Source organism: Xiphophorus hellerii, chromosome 1 (genome assembly GCF_003331165.1).
Source record: "Xiphophorus hellerii strain 12219 chromosome 1, Xiphophorus_hellerii-4.1, whole genome shotgun sequence".
NCBI lineage: Eukaryota > Metazoa > Chordata > Actinopteri > Cyprinodontiformes > Poeciliidae > Xiphophorus > Xiphophorus hellerii.
In genome coordinates this window covers 16,789,653-16,804,385 of record NC_045672.1, presented here as the reverse complement: position 1 = coordinate 16,804,385, position 14,733 = coordinate 16,789,653, and the positions used below count along the sequence as shown (strand labels likewise).

Genomic DNA, 14,733 nt, shown 5'->3' with positions numbered 1-14,733 from the left:
GCTGGTGGCTGAATGTGCAGCCTAACAGTGAGGTTCACAGTAAGAGAAGAGATAGAACAAGAGGCCTCACGTGTCACACCTCTTGCCATCGTCAAAAAGGCTTTGAGTAATTTTCTTGTGCTCACCTCCAGGACTGACACATGTGTCTTTGCTGTTCCTCATCACCTGCTGAAGATGATAAAGATGTTGCTCAGGTATGTTTATTTATGTTTTCCTTCTGCTTTTAGAGAAATATTTTATTTCGAAGTTCTCCAGAAATGCCATTTGAAAGTTTTACATATTACATTTCTGTGTGTGTAGACATTAAAAATAAAATATTGTGATAAGGCTGGAGAATTTTTTGTATTGAACTTATTGCATAACTGTGATATAACTATGCACTCCTCACAGCAAATGCAATTTCGACTGAAGGAGTACAAAATTTCAATCCAAATGTTTAAATAAGTAAAACGTACTAAATAAAATTTTCTTGTTTTAAGTAGGTACATTTTGATCCCACAACCAAAGAGAACAGGAAACTTGTAACAAATACAGCAACCTTTACTGTACAACATATTTGTTACAATGTCATACTTCACATTATCACACATCGTGGAATAACTTACACACGGCACTACACACTAATGCTTCAGAGAAATTCTAATGATGTATATTAAAAAGTGCATATATGCTTACTTGAATTTATACATTAATGTTAACAAAAATACAAAGCGATAAGAAGAAAATAAAAATAGAATGAATGAATTTTGACTTTTTATGTTTAAGAAATCTCCACTTATACTTTTTTCAATATGTACAATTATTGCAATAAAGCACATAAAATAGTCTGTGTTTCATAATGAAACTACTAATGGTATAAATAAATAAAAATAAATAAATAAACAAATGTTTGACTGGATAAAAATGCACAGAATGAACATATTAAATTATTTATAATTTGTAATTGTAGATTCAAATTTATATATACTTTATCTCAATAAATTATTCAATCACAATAACAAGTACCTTTGTTATTTGTACTTTAGGTAGGACGAACATATTAGCTTACTTACTGTAATGCCAAATATGAACAGAAATTATTTAATGTTGCATAGAAATTCAAAAATATGTATTTTTGAAAATAATTTAGAAAGCAATTTTTCAGTGGTATGGTATAGTATAGACTAATACAACTCCTTTTAACTTTTTTTTTTTTTTATGACAAGGCAATATTCAAGTCATACTGGTGCTCCTTACAGATTTTGTCTGCTGTTAAATAAGTAATTTATTTATTTATTGGTCATATATTTAAGACAAGGAATCCCCAAACAGTAAAGTAGATGTGGCCAGCGATTCCTGACGAACTTGGAAAGACGATTTACAGATGATCTCCTTCCATGGCGTCCAGCTAAACTTTAATAACCTGAAAATTTTGGAATAATCAAGAGCAAAATTTCCCAAACAGCCTTCTGTCCTTACTCTGTCTTTCAGAGCACGCTGTTTTCCCGCAGATTGTGTTATCAGGGCTTGGCATTGCCGCACACTGGAACAGCTGATAGGAGGAGTCAACTCAACTGAAATTAACTTTTTATGAGCTTCAAAAGAACCTACACAACACCCAAACAGTCTCTTATTTACAACTGACAGGCTACCAGATGTGTAATTTCCTTGAGATGTGCGTGGAGCAGCGTGCTGTCACCTAACAGTTTGTGGCGAGAGGACAGCAGATCACTGTAACAAATAGTTATGTGTCTCCACCAGGTGGACCAGTGAACGGCTCTTCTAAATGTGCTCAACGGCCAACTATGTTCTCCCATTGAGGAGAAGCTGTGAGGTAGGTCCTGAGATGAGATGGAAAACAGGCAACTCAGTGTATGCTGTAGCCTAAAAAAGTTCAAGAATGTGTTTTGTTTATTATTACAAATATTGTGTTTTGCTATATAAGGTGGTGGCTACTCCAGGCAGGCTGTGTGGGGGGCTGTCCATGCCTGCTAATTTTAATGGAGTCAGGCCTCATGGACCGCCACAGGACATGGAGATGGACATGGCTTGGCAGGAGTTGATGGCCATCACTGAGCTCCAGGTAAAGTAAACCTCCAAAAATAATCATTGTTCTTTAGTAATCTTTTAATAACAGACAAACATGACAATTTTTCAACCCTCCAGTAACATGTGATATAAAAATTTACTTTGTTTTGCTGTACAGTTTTATTTTTACTTTTGTGACAAGAGGGCACAACAGAGTCTTTAATAAATGTAAGCAAGATGGTTATTTTTTCCTTATCGACAAATAAAAATTCAGATCTGTACCTATGTTACAGATCTGTGAGCAAATGTGCCGCCTTGGAAAGATTAGAGAAGTATTTAGTAGTTGAAGCGGGACACGTTGAGCATGCAAAAAAAAAAGCATTATTCTACATGTACAAAGTCAAATTCAATAAAAAAAATTAAAAAAACTAAGCGGTTTTGTACCTTAAATTGCTTACATTTTTTATACCTTACTTGGCATTGACATATCCATTATCAATTAAAGGTTTTATATACTTGTTTTAACTAATATGATATACAGTTGCTCAACAAATTCATAAATTATAACAAAATGTCTTAACAAGAACAAAATATACACAATGTTTGTGAAAATCAGTCAGGCTTTTTATTGTTTTAAAAGAAATAATCAGAAAAAGAACGCAAGAAAACAGTTGCATACGCAAAGTCAAAAGGGAAGTGTAGCTTGTAGAAACGTTATTTGCAAAGCATCACAGCAACCAGCGCATTAAATTCTGCAGCGTGCATTTTAAATGTGACAACTGCTATAGTTTTTTCCCCAAAGTGAGTTGCCTAAAACACTGTTGAAAGCCACAAAGAATTATATTAAATGTAAATATTTTTTATCACTTGCTAAAACCATAAGAAGTAATATTTAATGAATGAAGTTAGATGATGTGCATGAGAAAGTGCACTGGTGCCTGCTTTCATGTGGTAGGAAGGCAAGGTATGGTCTGGATTATGTCACCAGTTCCTTACAGAGACAAACAGCCATAAATGCAGATACATGTTTATACTTAGTGGCATTCTAGAGGACAGACAAATTTTTGATGCATATCCTGGACCATGAAGAGGCCAGAGAACCCACACATGCATGTAGAGAGCATACAAAATCTATCTAGGATGGACCCAGGTTGTGATTCAAACAGAGGCCCTTTTCCCTGCAAGGCAACAATTCAATTATTGGAAATGACATTGAGAATCAGAAAAATGACATTAAAGTTATAAATGTCATGCATTTTATCAAATGTTTAAAACACTTTATAAATCTAATCCCTAATTTAAAAATATTTGATAGACAAAGGTTGGTGCATTTGTATGAATTTTTATGAATAAAGTCCTACTTGATAAAAAAAAAAAATAATACAGATCAGGATATTTTCAAAAATTCTTATAAATGCTCCATAAATTTTATGATAAAGGTCTCCAATTACAAGAAATGAAAACATTTAGATCAAACAGTTAGTCATCGGAGAGGAAAGCAAACCAAAAAGAGCCGAGTCACTTGAAAGAAGCTACGTAGTTTAGAGGTGTGATCCTGCAGCTTACAACTTTCTTCAAAAAAGAAAAGAAAGAAACAATCCAACTTGTATTTAAACTTTCATGAAATTTCGAGTGGTTGGTACGGGATGCAATTTTAGGTATTTGCGTGAGTGATAATTATCTTGTTTAACAAAATGTGTTGTAATCTGAAATCACAACATAATTTAAAGGGCCAATGTGCCGCTAAATAATTAAAGAAAATATTCAATTTCCTTTTAGCAATTTTCAAAAATCCTATTTTAACATTTTTCAATAGAACTTCATATGATAAAGTAATCCATACATCCTCAAATAAGGTGAAAATTTGACATATTTCCAAAATGAAACTATTAAATCATTTTGCTGATGAGTTACAATAAAACATTATACATTATTTTATAGAACAGGCAGGATTGTATAGCCGAGGGTGAAAACTGCGTAGTTCTGCTTGCCTTTAATAACTCTGCTCTTTTATTACAGGAATTCGAAGTCCAAAGTGGAAACTCCTACGAAGCTGCACATTATCAATCCATGCAGCCAATCACCCCCGCTGGAGAGTTTGGGATGACTCAGTCCCATTCAGAACCTCCTCCTGCTGCTGCCTGTGAGCTGAGCACTGCTGACACTTACGAGGGATGTTACTCTGAAGAAGTTCCTGCCTGCCATCGTCTCAACAACAACACAGATGCGGTGTATGGAAATGCAGATTCACAGCTGCCTCACAGAATGCTTCCCATCTCCTCCCACGCTCAGCCGTCTCTTATAAACATGGCAGGTACCGCTCAGGGCCATAGAAGGCCAAACACCAGCATCTCTCAGGGGTTAAGTCGACACATGCTGTGGACTACGCTGGGGCAAAACGCCCATGTTCGCTCTGGGGATGATCTGGAATCAGATTCAGGTCTCTCACTGGGATCCAGCCCACCTTTGGCTTCTCCAGACAATCCTGTCGGGGGTGGACCAGGTTACCAAAATATTGATATGGGAACACAATATAGTGATTGTGAACCAGAAAGCATGACTGAGCATGGCAGAAGAGGCCACATACATTATCCAATGGACTATCAGAGTCAAACTCTCCCATATCTACACTCAGGTGGACACGCACCTTACTTTTCACCTCAACCCAGTTACTCTCATTCACAAACTTCTTCTGTGAATCCTCGACCTCTGAAACAGCCCGACCTATACGGCAATGCAACAGTGACCAGCAGAGGGAGCTCATACGGCATGCACACAAAGTCACAAGGCAGCAGCTCCACTCCTGCTCCTCTGAGCAGAGATGAGCGCAAGGCTGTGGCTCTGAAGATTCCCTTCCCCTTGGATAAAATCATCAATCTCCCTGTGGATGACTTCAATGAGCTCCTGACACAGTACACTTTGACAGACACTCAACTCGCACTGGTCAGAGACATTAGGCGCAGAGGAAAGAACAAGGTGGCGGCCCAGAACTGCAGGAAGAGGAAGCTGGAGAGCATTGTTCACTTGGAGAGAGAGCTGAACCACCTGCAGGCCCAAAGAGAACATCTGGCACAGGAGCGGCTGGAGTTCCAACGTAGCTTGACTTTCATCAAATGCCGACTCACAGACCTCTACAAGGAAGTTTTCTCTCATTTACGAGATGAAGACGGCCAGCCTTACTCCATAGATGAATATTCTTTACAACAAACTCCTGATGGAAGTATTTATTTGGTACCTCATTCAATGGATAAGAGAGACCAGTGTTAAACTATTTCAGTCCAGCAAGTGGACTAAACAACTTGCTTGTGATTTTTGCAACAGTTTGAGTAAACTTGCCAAACATAACTGTAAACATTTTCTGCTCCTTAAAAATGACTGAAACCAAACCATTTAAAATGTATTAAAGTTTATTTAAAAAGAGATGTAAAAAATAAAAATAGAAATCTGCACTCCAGTCTTCAATGAAGTTAAAACACTTCTGCATTGCACAACTGTCCAGTTAACCTGTTGGGAAACAAAATGTTTTGTCATTTTGTTATAATAAAAAATGCAAATGTCAATACAAGCCTTCCTTTGTACCTGTGAGTCATTGTCATGGAAATGAAGTCACATTTCAGGGACCATAAAGTTTTCTGAAAAAAGTAGAAAAATGACAGTTAAAAAAATAGCAATGCTTCATTTTCTTTTATAAATGCATGCAACAGATTTGACCTCCACTCACAATTACAGAGGTCAATTTTACCATCAACACTGAAGCAAATACAAACTTAAGTTTACGCCATTGGTGGCTATATAACTGACTACCAGCTACGATTCAAAGGTTAGATTTACTAGCAGTAGTTGAGAAGTCTGGTCTTACCTACGGTCAGCATTTAAGCCCTTTGGTAGCTGCTGTCAGCTAGCCTCAGGACTCTGTTCTCACTCTCCCCTGCTTCAATGATCCTGGCGATGGCTTTGCTACTTCTCTCCCTCAGCTTGCTCCCATGGCTAGCCTCAGACTTTGCATGTAAGCTAGCATCCTCCAGATGATCTTTGTTGAAATCAGGGTAGAGTTTGTACCAAGTGATGGCCTCTTTATGATGATAGCATCTGTCCACAACTCCTCAACCACAATGGTAGATACAGTGATCTTCTCCCTTCCCAAATGCCTCACATTCAGAATTGTCCTCATCCCCACTCTGCATCTAGTAATGCACCCTCCCTTACCCGAACCACTAAAGAATCTAACAAGACTTAAAAAAACTGAAAGGTGTTTTATTTCAGATTGATTTGATGCAGTTACAAATAAAAGCCAGACTTAAAAGATAAACATAAAACCCTCATTGGAATGCTTTTTTATAAACACATTTTGATGAAAGAAAAACAGAAGACACAAAAGTTTAATTGAAGGCCCTCCATGATTTATCTACTGTACATCTCTTCTTGTAGCAGCTGTAACCTGCCACAACTGTTTGGCTGAGCAGATTTAGGAGGTAAACCTGCAGCTGCCCTGTCACTTCGCTTGCTCTCCTCTCCTTGCTCTCCTCTCCTAAGTACTCAGTCCTGTTGAACAATATGGAACAACATTGTTAACTATGCACTGACTTTGTACGACCTGACGTCCAGAGTGTATTTGCTTTACGTTATCTCTACTCAAATATTTCCTGCAATGACAAACTCTGGTTTTCTGGCAAAATACAAACTGAAATACATGGAAAAAAGGCTTACCACTTATTCTAAAATCGTCCTGGGCGGCCATAGCCACCGGGATTGTTAGAGCCACCTCCGTAGCCACCTGAAAAATCAAGACATCAGAAGCTCGGTAGTACCTGTGCTAAACTTGTTCCAGCTGCATCAACTCTGGAGGCTTACCAAAGCTCCTGCCGCCACCACCGCCGCCGCCGCCACCGCCAAAGTTGTTCTTCATTGGGCCAAAGTTAGAGGCCTGGGGGTCATAATGGCCCATGTTGTTGTAGTTACTCCCACCGCCGCCGCCGCCGCCACCTCCTCCACAGTTACCTGAGATTAAAAATCCATGTCAAAGAAACTACAGCCTAAATAAATGTGAAAAGGTCAATTCAAAAGTCATGACTATTTACCATAACCGTTGCTGTCATAACTGTTTCCACCGTAGCCTCCGCCACCACCTCCACCACCACCCTGGTTATAGCCCTGGTTATAACCTCTGTTGCCGCCGTTGTTATAGCCGCCAGGACCACCAGGACCCCCTCCGTAACCTATGACACAACAGTTTTACTAGCCAGTAATCTAAAAAACACACAATGTCTGTTTAAACTATAAAATACTTACCACCATCATTCCAGTTATTAGGACCATCTCCATATCTGCCCCTACCTCCTAGGATAAAAGAAAAACCACGTTAATTCTACATTTAAGGTTATATATTATAATTACCATCACAGCAACACAACTGTTTGCTTACAAGCCCTACCCTGGTTGAAGCCTCTGTCGTAATCATATGGCCTCCCCCCGCTGTTACGCCCTCCTCTCATTCCCATTCCTACACTCTGCATTTCCTGCTTGGTGAGGGCCTTCCTCACTTCACAGTTGTGAGAGTTGATTGTGTGATATTTCTGAACTATATAGAAGACAAAAAGAATTTAGTACAGCCACATAAATTAAACGTAAAACTACAAAAAAATAAATAAAGAAGATGTGTACTTACTGACAATCCTATCCACTGAATCATGGTCATCAAACGTGACAAAAGCGAAACCCCTCTTCTTTCCAGTGTTGCGGTCGGTCATGATATCAATGACCTCGATTTTGCCGAACTGCTGGAAGTAATCCCTAAGGTGCGACTCCTCTGTGTCTTCTTTGATGCCTCCCACAAAGATTTTCTTGACCGTTACATGAGCACCTGGACGGTTTGAGTCCTTAAGAGTAAAAGTAATAATGATAATAAAATAATAATTTTCATAGTTATTTACAGATCACAGCAAGTTTTGAAATGCATTTTGTGCAACACACACCTCTCTAGAAACTGCACGCTTAGGCTCCACGACCCTTCCGTCCACTTTGTGGGGACGGGCAGACATGGCAGCATCAACTTCCTGCACTGACGAATATGTAACAAAGCCGAAACCCCTGGACCTCTTGCTGTTGGGGTCTCTCATGACCTAAAGGTAGAAATTGTTATTCAATAAAACGTAGCTTTCTCTAAGTAAGGGACAAATAAACAGACACTTACCACACAGTCTGTAAGGGACCCCCATTGTTCAAAATGAGCCCGCAGGCTCTCATCTGTTGTCTCAAAGCTCAGGCCTCCAATGAACAGCTTGCGGAGCTGCTCCGGCTCACGTGGGACCTGAAGCAGAAAAAAAGGTAGCCGATCATGTAAAGTGTTATTAACCGCGATTTAAGAAGTATAAACAATGCTTGTGTCCTTCAGCTCCCTCCCAACCCCCACTTTTCACTAAGCAGCTAAAATCGGAGGAGGGATCTGCCGCCATTAAAGCATGACTACTGAATTACATTAAATACTACATCTTGAACGCAGTCATTACACGCAAACCCCATCGGTGTGTTGTTTCATTACTTCTTAAACGAATTTGACAGTTACGTTTCTTAAGAACATAAACTTAAGTACCGTAAGAAGCTGGACAAACGAACAAAAGAGCACGAGGCCCAGATGCTACAAAATGGCGGCTCCACTGTGGAGGAAAACGGTAGCAGACGCTGCGTTCGCGATCCAAACACAGCCACCAAATTGAAACTTAAGACTCATCTAGACGCTAACAAAAATAATTTCTGAGTTATAATGGGTGGAAAAATGCATTAAACTTACGTCTTTTGACATCTTGCAGGTTTATCCTTGAAGACTCCTCGTAAAACGACCGCAGAGCAGAATTCTGCGTCAGGCGCGATCCGACTCCTCCTGGATAGTAGAATAAATAGGGAAAGTTACGCCTCTTTTACTCTGCCATTGGGTGGTAGTTCCCGCTATGGCTCTTAGAGTCTTACATCGGACTTTGATAGGTCTAAACGCTGTCAATCACTATGAACAGCCAATCACGAGACAGGATACGTGTTTTATTCATGTTTAAGGAAAAGAAAAATATTGACCATTAGAATAGTCTGTAGACTCAAAGCAGTTACAATTACAGATTTTATTCCGAGATTGATTTAGCGTACTTAGTTTTTATGTATGCATTATAAACGATTGGCAGATGTAAATGGCCACATAGGTGGAAAGAGTTAGGAAGACCCTTGTTTATTCCAACAAACAAAAAGGACATTCAGAATACGGGGACACCATCCAATGTGAATCCCACTAAAATAAACGAGGGAATGCAAAATAGACCCAGCAACAATCCAGGGCGACTAAACTTGCAACATGACCGCTTTTGTTGTTGTTATCTTCTTTTAAACGAAGAAATAACATTGCTGTGTACATAAGAGTAACCAAATGAAAGAAATGACATTAGGAAATGGTCAAAGAGAGGCAAAGTTTATAGTGAGATGTATTATTAAGATTTAAATAAAATTAAACTCGACCATGAAACGATGAACAGAACATAAAAAACGTATTATAAGGGTAAAAATGTAACTATGCATGGTATCTAAAAAATGTTTTTTTTATATAGAACTTTGCAAAAGCACTCCAAGAAGAAAAAAAAATAAAAAAGGAACACGTTATTGAAAAGGGGGCGGGTACATTCATTGTGCGCCTTAACGCGCGCTTTTTCTGCGCACAGCACCTTTTATGTGTCCAAGCTAGATGCTAAAGTAGCCTTTGCGTTTGGCCTCTTTCTGCTGCTTCACAATAGACGGTGTACTTTGCTGCTGTTAAGGGCTGAAAAACGCTGTTTCTTCCATCCGGACGGTAAGAAACACGTTCTTCATGAGCATGACTTGTGCTGTTGCAAGTATAGATTTGTGGTTTGATGTCTGAAGTCAACGTGTTTGTTTAAATGCTAGCTTGTCGGGCTATACGACAAGCTAACACGGGTTGGGTTAGCTCACGACTGCATCATGCCTCGTTTCAATGTGCACTTTATGTGCTAATGTCTTGATGCTATCTGACCCATTTCTCTTTTAGGAAGGTATGTTTGGGATAGAAAAATCATTTTTTCTCGATTTCGGCTACTTAATTCATCGAGTTTTCACCATATTTACCATGTTGCAGACTGAACTAACTACAATGAGACGCTTGCTTTCGTTTGTAAATCATAACAAAAAGAGTGTATGAGTGGTCGACTAAGAATTCATTCGTGCATCATGTGTTATATCTAGAGGGGTTTTTTTGTTGTTTTTTTTTTTTTACAATTTTACAACAATATATGTTTGAATGTGTTTTTAATACCGATACGAGACACATTTAGCTAAACCATTGCCCTGTTTATTTTCCTTTTGAACAGGGAAGTATCGACGACTTGAGACAACGTGTGGCTAATCTCCGAACAGTGCCATGGGCAAAAAGTCTCGCGACGAAGAATCCTCATCCTCTGACGAGGAAGAATATGTTGTGGAGAAGGTGCTGGACAGGAGGGTGGTGAAAGGCAGGGTGGAGTTCTTCCTGAAATGGAAAGGATACTCGGAGTAAGTAAAAAAAAAAACAAAAAAAAAAAAACAACGGCCAGAAAATGCAATGCACATGATGTGCAGTTTTGATTTTTGAGACAGTTTATGAAATAGTGTCAAAATACTATCGCAACCCTTACCAGTACTGATTTTCTGTGATATTTTTGCAGCAAGCACAACACATGGGAGCCTGAGAAAAATCTGGACTGTCCTGAGCTAATATCAGAGTTCATGAAGACCTACAAGAAAGGCAGCACTGGTAGTGCTACACCAAGTAGCGGGGCCAGCAAATCCACCACTGGCCCCTCAGGGCGCTCCAAAGAATCCGGCAGTTCCAAGAAGAGGAGCTCTGATGATGATGAGGAGGGTAGTAGCAAGCCCAAGAAAAAGAAAGAGGTACATAGTACGTTTTATATGCACAAATCAATGCAACATATTGGGTCATTTAGGTTGAGTCTGATTTGATACATCAGCATATGTTGGATTGGCACCTTTGTGGTTCACAAGGGAGTCAAATGTAGCTTTTTGTTCTGAATTAATCTCTTCATTTAGAGATTTGTGATTTATGAGTTAGGCAGCTCTTAATTTAACTGACTCTAGTTCTTAATGTAAATTTACCAACGGATCAGTATGGTATCAGTTTTTTGCGTGCCTCTCGATGTGAAATCTTGAAATGGACCATTCAGTTCAGTTGGTTCACTCAAATAATTCCATTTGACTTTTTTAGCAAGCATACCTGTTCTGGAAAGCTTCTTAAATTCAGTGTTATGTAAAATAAACTTTTTTTTAAAGCCTTGCATCATGTTATGTTGTTCCCTCATCAAAAACACACCTTGAGTGTTGCCTTGTTTTTTGTTTTGTTTTCATGCATGTTTGAGAAATACTTGAATCTCTCATGGCAACCATTCAGCTGTGAAAAATGTAAGGGAGGGGGGATCGAGTGTTGCCTTCAAATACCAAATTTCCAAGCTTCCACCTCAGAGTGCTCCCCCTCCATCTCGACTGCCCCCACTCAGCTCCTTCAAACTATCCAGCAGCAATTAGTAAAAACCTAGTGGAACCTCACGTCAGCCGAGTTCATTGTAGCAGCTACTTTTTCGTGCAATCCTGGTAAAAACGTTGTTAAATTGTTAACAGAGGAGTGACGTTGTGATGACTTTCTGAAGGCAGAGTGTCAGAGCAAGTTTCTTAAAGAGACAGAGGCCCAATTTAAAGGCATTACCAGGACAAATTTTGTTTGTCATATTTGATAGTTACAGTATTTTTTATAATGACTGATTGCAACGTATTTACTTGATTTTGCTACAAAATGCCACTATGTGGCTGGAAAACACATAACACTGCCCCTCTGAAGTGCAGTTAAGCTTTACCTTGGATATCACTATGATCTAAGATGAACATTTATCGAAATGTCATGCAAAACAAAAAAAATCTTGGTCAGTCCATTTAATGTTATCCTTTTTCAGAAAACGGATATAAATTCAAATAATTCTAACATCTCTAGTTTTCAACTGTATTATTTTTATTTATTTCAGGATGAAATCCTTGTTGCACGTGGCTTTGAGAGGGGGCTTGAGCCAGAGAAGATCATAGGAGCGACTGACTCATGTGGAGACTTAATGTTTCTCATGAAATGGTAAGTTTTGTTGATCATGTTATCCATATTCTTTGGAAGCCTTTGTATTGTTAAGATTACTCCATTCCTTTGGGATTCATTTAGATAAAAGTCCATTTTGCAGTTAAACTGTCTGATTAGATGTTGTCTTGGCCATTTTGTTTCTGCTTGGACAAGCCATTCAAGCAATCTTTGGGTGACTGGAGAATTAGCACAATATGTCTGACTGAAATCCTTAATCCCAACAAAAATGAGTGACTAACTTAGCATTTCTTAGCACAGGGTTTGACCTAAAGTACACCTGCTGCAATGAAAAAAAAAAATAGACCTGTTTTGAAAGACATGTTTTCCATAAAATTTCTGACCCTAAAACAACTACTGATTCAAAATCAAGGCCAAAGATTTTTTAAATTGTTCTTTCATTACAAAACATTTATTCTAAGAGGACTTGTGATGTGGCTGATAAGATCCTAAGGGGTTCTTTTTGTTTTGGTCTTTGTTTTTTTTTTTTTTATCTTCCAGGATATTACTTGTTTGAGATTTGCAGACTTAATTCTGGTGTACAGGTGTAAAGGCTTGGGATGCTTACTATGTCATTACTTATTACTAGCATGAAATGGCTGTCTAGCTATATAAACAGTAAGCCAGTTCATAAAGCTTTATGTGTTTGCATATTATCTCAGTTGTTACATGTTGTACATCTTCATTCATGCTTGGGCATGTCCCGTTTCCATGGTGATGTCTCTACTACACTATTTCATTATAAGTGATAGTTGATGAGGAAAATAAAATCTTCAGAACTTTGTAAAGAAACATACATTTTGGGTGTGAACTCGAACACTCGATTCTTGTAGGGTTGACTCCAATGGCTTCATAGGAGAGTATTATTGATACACATTTATCAGCACAGATGTTGATGCAATATCTCAGAACATGAGCCTAAGGCCTTATCTGATGGTTATGGTGTGTGTCTCTTTTTGTTGTTGTATTAAGGTCAATCGTATGTCGTAAATTCAGAAGCACCTTATGTATTAAACTGAAGTGAAACTTTCACATCTACAATTGCAAATGTGCCTAGTGAGCATCATGGTGATCTGGTACAGTGCATATAACGTACAATTATCCCTTTCAGGAAAGATTCTGATGAGGCTGATCTCGTGCTCGCCAAGGAGGCCAATCATAAGTGCCCACAGATAGTCATAGCCTTCTACGAGGAGCGTCTGACCTGGCATGAAGACAGCGACAAGAAGGAGAAGGATGCCGTCAGCGCGTGAGTTTTCAAGAGGAAAAGCTCCACTGCAGGGACAACCTTGAGTCAGACATTTTTTTTCCCACATCTGAAACCTCCCTCATCTTTCACCTGTACCATGTCCAGTGATGACACAAAGACGGCAGACACGGTTGTTTCCTCCATCCATGTCCCCATCGGAGCACAATGGCCCCAGACTGCTGAGGGGGTAGGGGGCTCCTACTAAAAAGAAGCTGTAGTGGCTGTGGGTGATTTGCTAATGGGGAAAGATTCTACTGTTCTTGTCTTTGTCTTGATGAACGTTTTTTATTATCTTAGCATATGTTTTTAGAACAAAAAGGATGGGATTATAGCAGTGAGGAATATGTAACTGTAACTTTAAGAGACTGAATCCTTTAAAAAAATTGTCATTGGAGATATGGAGCAAACTGTATTACCTGTTGACTACCATTCTAAACATTAATTGTTACTGGTCAATGTCCCCCGTACTAAATCCACCTTAGCTTTTATATTTGTGACGCTGCCACCGGAGTGTTTTCTTGACTGCATAATTTCTTCCTTTTTGAGAGCTGTTTTTAATCATGTAGTTTTTGAGAGTTTTCTTTTTTGTTATTCTTGTCATGTCTACCAAAATACAGCTTCTAAGTCTGAAGAAATGTTCTTTTTCTGCATAGTGACTTTATTTTTTTCCTTCTTATGTTTCCAGTTATTCTCATATGATTTTTAATTTTGTTACACTATTATCTGATAAAGTACAATAAAATGTTTTACTCACTTTTGATTTATTTTATCTTTTTTTTCTCCAGCTGAAGTCTCAAGTTAAGAAAATATTTAATAGTTGGACAATCTTGACCATATTCAAGAATTGAAATGGTTCAAACATTATTGGAGTTTGCCACCTAGTGGCAGCTAAATGTAAACTACTTTGAGATCAATGTTGGGGTCACTGAATGTTTTGTTTTTATGGCGACTCATTACTAATTGGAGAAGACATGGAGGTTGGTTGAAGTATGTCTTTAATGGTAATGGCATATATATGGGCAAGTCAGATGTTTTTGTATTAGGCGTTAACGATTTTTATCTAATGGGTGCTAAAAACCAGCAGTTTGATTTTTAAAAATTGATGCTGTTTGGTTTTCTGTTAAAAGTTTGCTCTGTTCTCCAGCATGGAAAGTTTGGACCAAATGTTTAGCATAATTTCCCTTGTAAGGGAAAGGAGTTTGTATTCCCTTGTTTATACATGCAGTTCACTTTATTTTTCTTTTTTTTTTTATTTCCCCCAAATCTCAAAAACTTAGTCATTTTTGCCATTTTTTTTAAAAAGTAAACGTTTGTGTCA

At 38.5% G+C, this 14,733-nt stretch overlaps 3 protein-coding genes across 7 annotated transcripts; 2 read left to right on the top strand and 1 right to left on the bottom strand.

Annotated features, from left to right (window-relative positions):
• On the top strand, window positions 1-5,567 carry nfe2 (nuclear factor, erythroid 2). 3 transcript variants are annotated; one of them, XM_032575177.1, is made up of 5 exons: window positions 1-194; window positions 1,471-1,654; window positions 1,741-1,813; window positions 1,925-2,062; window positions 4,027-5,567. In XM_032575177.1, the coding sequence occupies exons 3-5, from the start codon at window positions 1,766-1,768 to the stop codon at window positions 5,272-5,274; spliced, it is 1,434 nt and encodes a 477-aa protein (XP_032431068.1). In that variant the 5' UTR covers window positions 1-194; window positions 1,471-1,654; window positions 1,741-1,765; the 3' UTR covers window positions 5,275-5,567. The 3 variants fall into 3 exon arrangements, with proteins under 3 accessions (XP_032431068.1, XP_032431052.1, XP_032431059.1); XM_032575161.1 differs by lacking the exon at window positions 1,471-1,654; XM_032575168.1 differs by having other exon boundaries at window positions 1,471-1,813.
• hnrnpa1b (heterogeneous nuclear ribonucleoprotein A1b) lies at window positions 5,397-8,924 on the bottom strand. Of its 3 annotated transcripts, XR_004340831.1 has the most exons (11): window positions 8,795-8,924; window positions 8,198-8,314; window positions 7,980-8,126; window positions 7,673-7,883; window positions 7,439-7,585; window positions 7,297-7,344; window positions 7,086-7,223; window positions 6,859-7,005; window positions 6,715-6,781; window positions 5,587-5,639; window positions 5,397-5,511 (listed from the first exon to the last, which is right to left on the bottom strand). XR_004340831.1 is itself a non-coding variant. In XM_032575190.1 (10 exons), exons 1-9 carry the CDS (start codon window positions 8,804-8,806, stop codon window positions 6,723-6,725), a joined length of 1,026 nt encoding a protein of 341 aa, XP_032431081.1. In that variant the 5' UTR covers window positions 8,807-8,924; the 3' UTR covers window positions 6,241-6,549; window positions 6,715-6,722. The 3 variants fall into 3 exon arrangements, 1 of the variants encoding a protein (XP_032431081.1); XR_004340832.1 differs by lacking the exon at window positions 6,715-6,781 and having other exon boundaries at window positions 6,816-7,005; XM_032575190.1 differs by lacking the exons at window positions 5,397-5,511; window positions 5,587-5,639 and adding an exon at window positions 6,241-6,549.
• A 742-nt stretch (window positions 8,925-9,666) lies between these two features.
• cbx5 (chromobox homolog 5 (HP1 alpha homolog, Drosophila)) lies at window positions 9,667-14,169 on the top strand. Its single transcript, XM_032575215.1, has 5 exons — window positions 9,667-9,832; window positions 10,368-10,548; window positions 10,701-10,926; window positions 12,066-12,166; window positions 13,278-14,169. Exons 2-5 carry the CDS (start codon window positions 10,418-10,420, stop codon window positions 13,417-13,419), a joined length of 600 nt encoding a protein of 199 aa, XP_032431106.1. The 5' UTR covers window positions 9,667-9,832; window positions 10,368-10,417; the 3' UTR covers window positions 13,420-14,169.
• The last annotated feature ends 564 nt before the right edge of the window (window positions 14,170-14,733 follow it).